This window comes from Gadus morhua, chromosome 10, assembly GCF_902167405.1.
Source record: "Gadus morhua chromosome 10, gadMor3.0, whole genome shotgun sequence".
Taxonomy (NCBI): domain Eukaryota; kingdom Metazoa; phylum Chordata; class Actinopteri; order Gadiformes; family Gadidae; genus Gadus; species Gadus morhua.
The window spans coordinates 5,481,225-5,483,724 of NC_044057.1; the positions used below are offsets into that span (position 1 = coordinate 5,481,225).

General features: G+C 54.4%; 1 protein-coding gene across 3 annotated transcripts in view; it reads left to right on the forward strand.

The window, feature by feature from the left end:
- The window catches only part of si:zfos-2326c3.2 (misshapen-like kinase 1), a 65,132-nt gene that overhangs the window by 34,468 nt on the left and 28,164 nt on the right, over positions 1-2,500 (forward strand). For 2 of the 3 annotated variants that reach the window (XM_030369315.1, XM_030369316.1), the window contains exons 15-16: positions 1,022-1,423; positions 1,987-2,121. In XM_030369315.1, the coding sequence (XP_030225175.1) occupies positions 1,022-1,423; positions 1,987-2,121 (537 nt within the window). The remainder of the gene's footprint in view (positions 1-1,021; positions 1,424-1,986; positions 2,122-2,500) is intronic. The other variant, XM_030369317.1, reaches the window with a different exon arrangement.

The following is a 2,500-nucleotide window of genomic DNA, read 5'->3' on the forward strand; positions in this document are numbered from 1 at the left end:
CATGTGACCACAATGGTATGGATACAATGGTGGATGCATTGTACTGAGGTCCACCTAGCAGACATAGGAACCAAACCTACCTCCACCTATAGGCATTGTTCCTGCAATAAGTAAATAAGAATAAATAAAATTACATCTCCATCATGTGTTCCCTTTTCACAGAAAACCCCTTAAAGCTATATTGTTATGGTTTCAACTTAATTTGTGGAACCGAATTGCAAGTTGTCCATGTAGTCAATATTAATGAGTTATAAGGTAATAAGTTATCAAATACAACATTTCGTTTCCGGTGTCAGTATTATTGCTCTCATGAATCTAAAGCAAATAGACTCACAAATTTAATTTCACCATTTGATTAAATGCAATAACAGCGGCAAACTTCATCTGTGTGTAACGTGTGCTGCCTAGCGTGCGCGTGGTTCACAGAGAGCTCTGTGGGAATCAGATTAAGATCTGATAAACCAAAGGAATGGATCCAAGAACAACACCACTACCAAACCCCGATCCCTGTCATTTCCTTTATGTTTGTGAGCTTCTCCCTCCGCACATGTCTCCACCCCCAGCGATGGATCTCCATGAAGCAGCCCCCCCCCCTGCCCCTTCTCTACAGCCCCCCCCCCTGCCCCTTCTCTACAGCCCCCCCCCCTGCCCCTTCTCTACAGCCACGTCTGTTTACATGGTGTTTATATCAGAGGCTCTTCCATGTGGTGCCTCTACCGTGCAATGTTAAGGAGGCTTCTGTCATCTTGTGTGAGCTGCTACTATACCTGTGCTTTTGTTGTGTGTCTGTGTCTGCGTGTCTGTGTGTGTGTGTGTGTGTGTGTGCGTGTGTATATCTGTGCGACCTGCGTGCCTGTATGTGTGTGTGTGTGTATGTGTGTGCGACCGGCGCTCGCATGTGTGTTTGTGTGTTTGTGTGCGTGTGTATCTATGTGTGCAACCTGCAACGTGTGGGTTTGCGTGCATGTATGTGTGTGTCTGTGTGCGTGTGTGTGTGTGTGTGTGTGTGTGTGCTGCTTAGAGACCCCCACCTCCAAGCCAGCAGCTGCAGCCTCCACCCCGGCAGGCTCCTGGCCCCCAGCGCCGGGACCAGCCCCCCCAGCTCCTGCACCCCCAGCGACCCCCGCCCCAGCACCTCCCGCACCCCCAGCACCAGCAGCCGTCGGCGGGCCGCAGGTCGCACCGCACCCTCCCCAAGGACCAGACCCAGCTGCTGTCCCTGCAGCACGACCACCGCCACCGCGAGCGGGAGCGCGAGCGCGAGCGCGAGCGGCACAGGGAGCGGGAGCGCGAGCGGGCGAGAGAGAGGGAGCGGGAGAGGGCGCGACCGACGACCGGCGCCCAGAAGCTCGCTCACGGCGGCGCCCTGCTGCCCGTCGCCAAGCTGCTGCCTAGCTGCCCCGCCAGCAGCCAGCGCCGCGTGGTAAAACACCACCGCTTCAAAACGCGCCCCCCGTGTCCGCCGCTGATTCACACTCTGTCTCCCCCCACCCTCTCCCTCACCCTGTGTGAGCGTCGCTGTGTCTTCTGCCTCTGTCGTGTTTGTCTCCTCCTGCTTCGTCTCACTCGAGGGTCACCTTCTTCCTCAGCCTTCTTTTTTTTCCCTTTTTCACTTTTCCAAATCAGTTTCCCCTTCCTGTTCAGGTGCCTTCCCTCGACCAATCCGTTCAGTTTAATTAAAATACAAGTGTTCTCCTGGAATGCTCCAAATGTGGAATGCTCCAAGCGCACCCTGTTTGATCTCTTTGATGAGCCATCGCTGTCTCTGGAGTTCTGCCCCGTCGGACATCATGCACGTCCCACATTTGTTTCCGCAGGGGCAATGGTTGCATTTCTGGGTCACACCTGTGCATGTCACGAGCTCGCATGCAGGCGTTCCCCCGCTGTTTAGCACGTGGAGGGTTTATTTTTCCTGGAGCCAGCCCGTGTGGATGTGTAGGTGCTCGGTGTGTCGGTGCTCAGTCCTGTCCAACTGTGCTGCTCTAGATGGAGCTCCAGGAGGCCAACCTGGCCAGGCTGCTGTCGGCGGCCGGTCTTCCAAGAGAGATGCACTCTCGGATGGGATCCGGGAGCAGCTCGAGCCCCTGCACCCCAGCCATGCAGAGAGCACACTTCAACCAGGTAAACCGCCACAGCGACGTCAGCGATAACACAGCCATATCCCGGTTCTTAAATGGGACATATCATGAAAACACACTTTTCCTGGGATTTGGGGTGTTGTTTTGGGTCTCTGGTGCTCCCATGCATACAAACTTTGAAAAAAGTCTGTACATGATTTTTTGAGTGAGATATGCAATTCTGAAAGTACCCCGCCTACAGTTACCAAACGAGCAAGTCAGTTTCGGCGCCCCCTCCTACGTAGGAAGGGGGCACAGTTGAATATTACCTCCCACTTCCCTACTCCCCTCCAATCAGAGCATAGCTAAGATTTTGTGGACCAGCGGACGAGCAGCTCCGGCAGGGGGAACTTGGTGGCAGCCCTGCTCAGCTAAACTCCGGG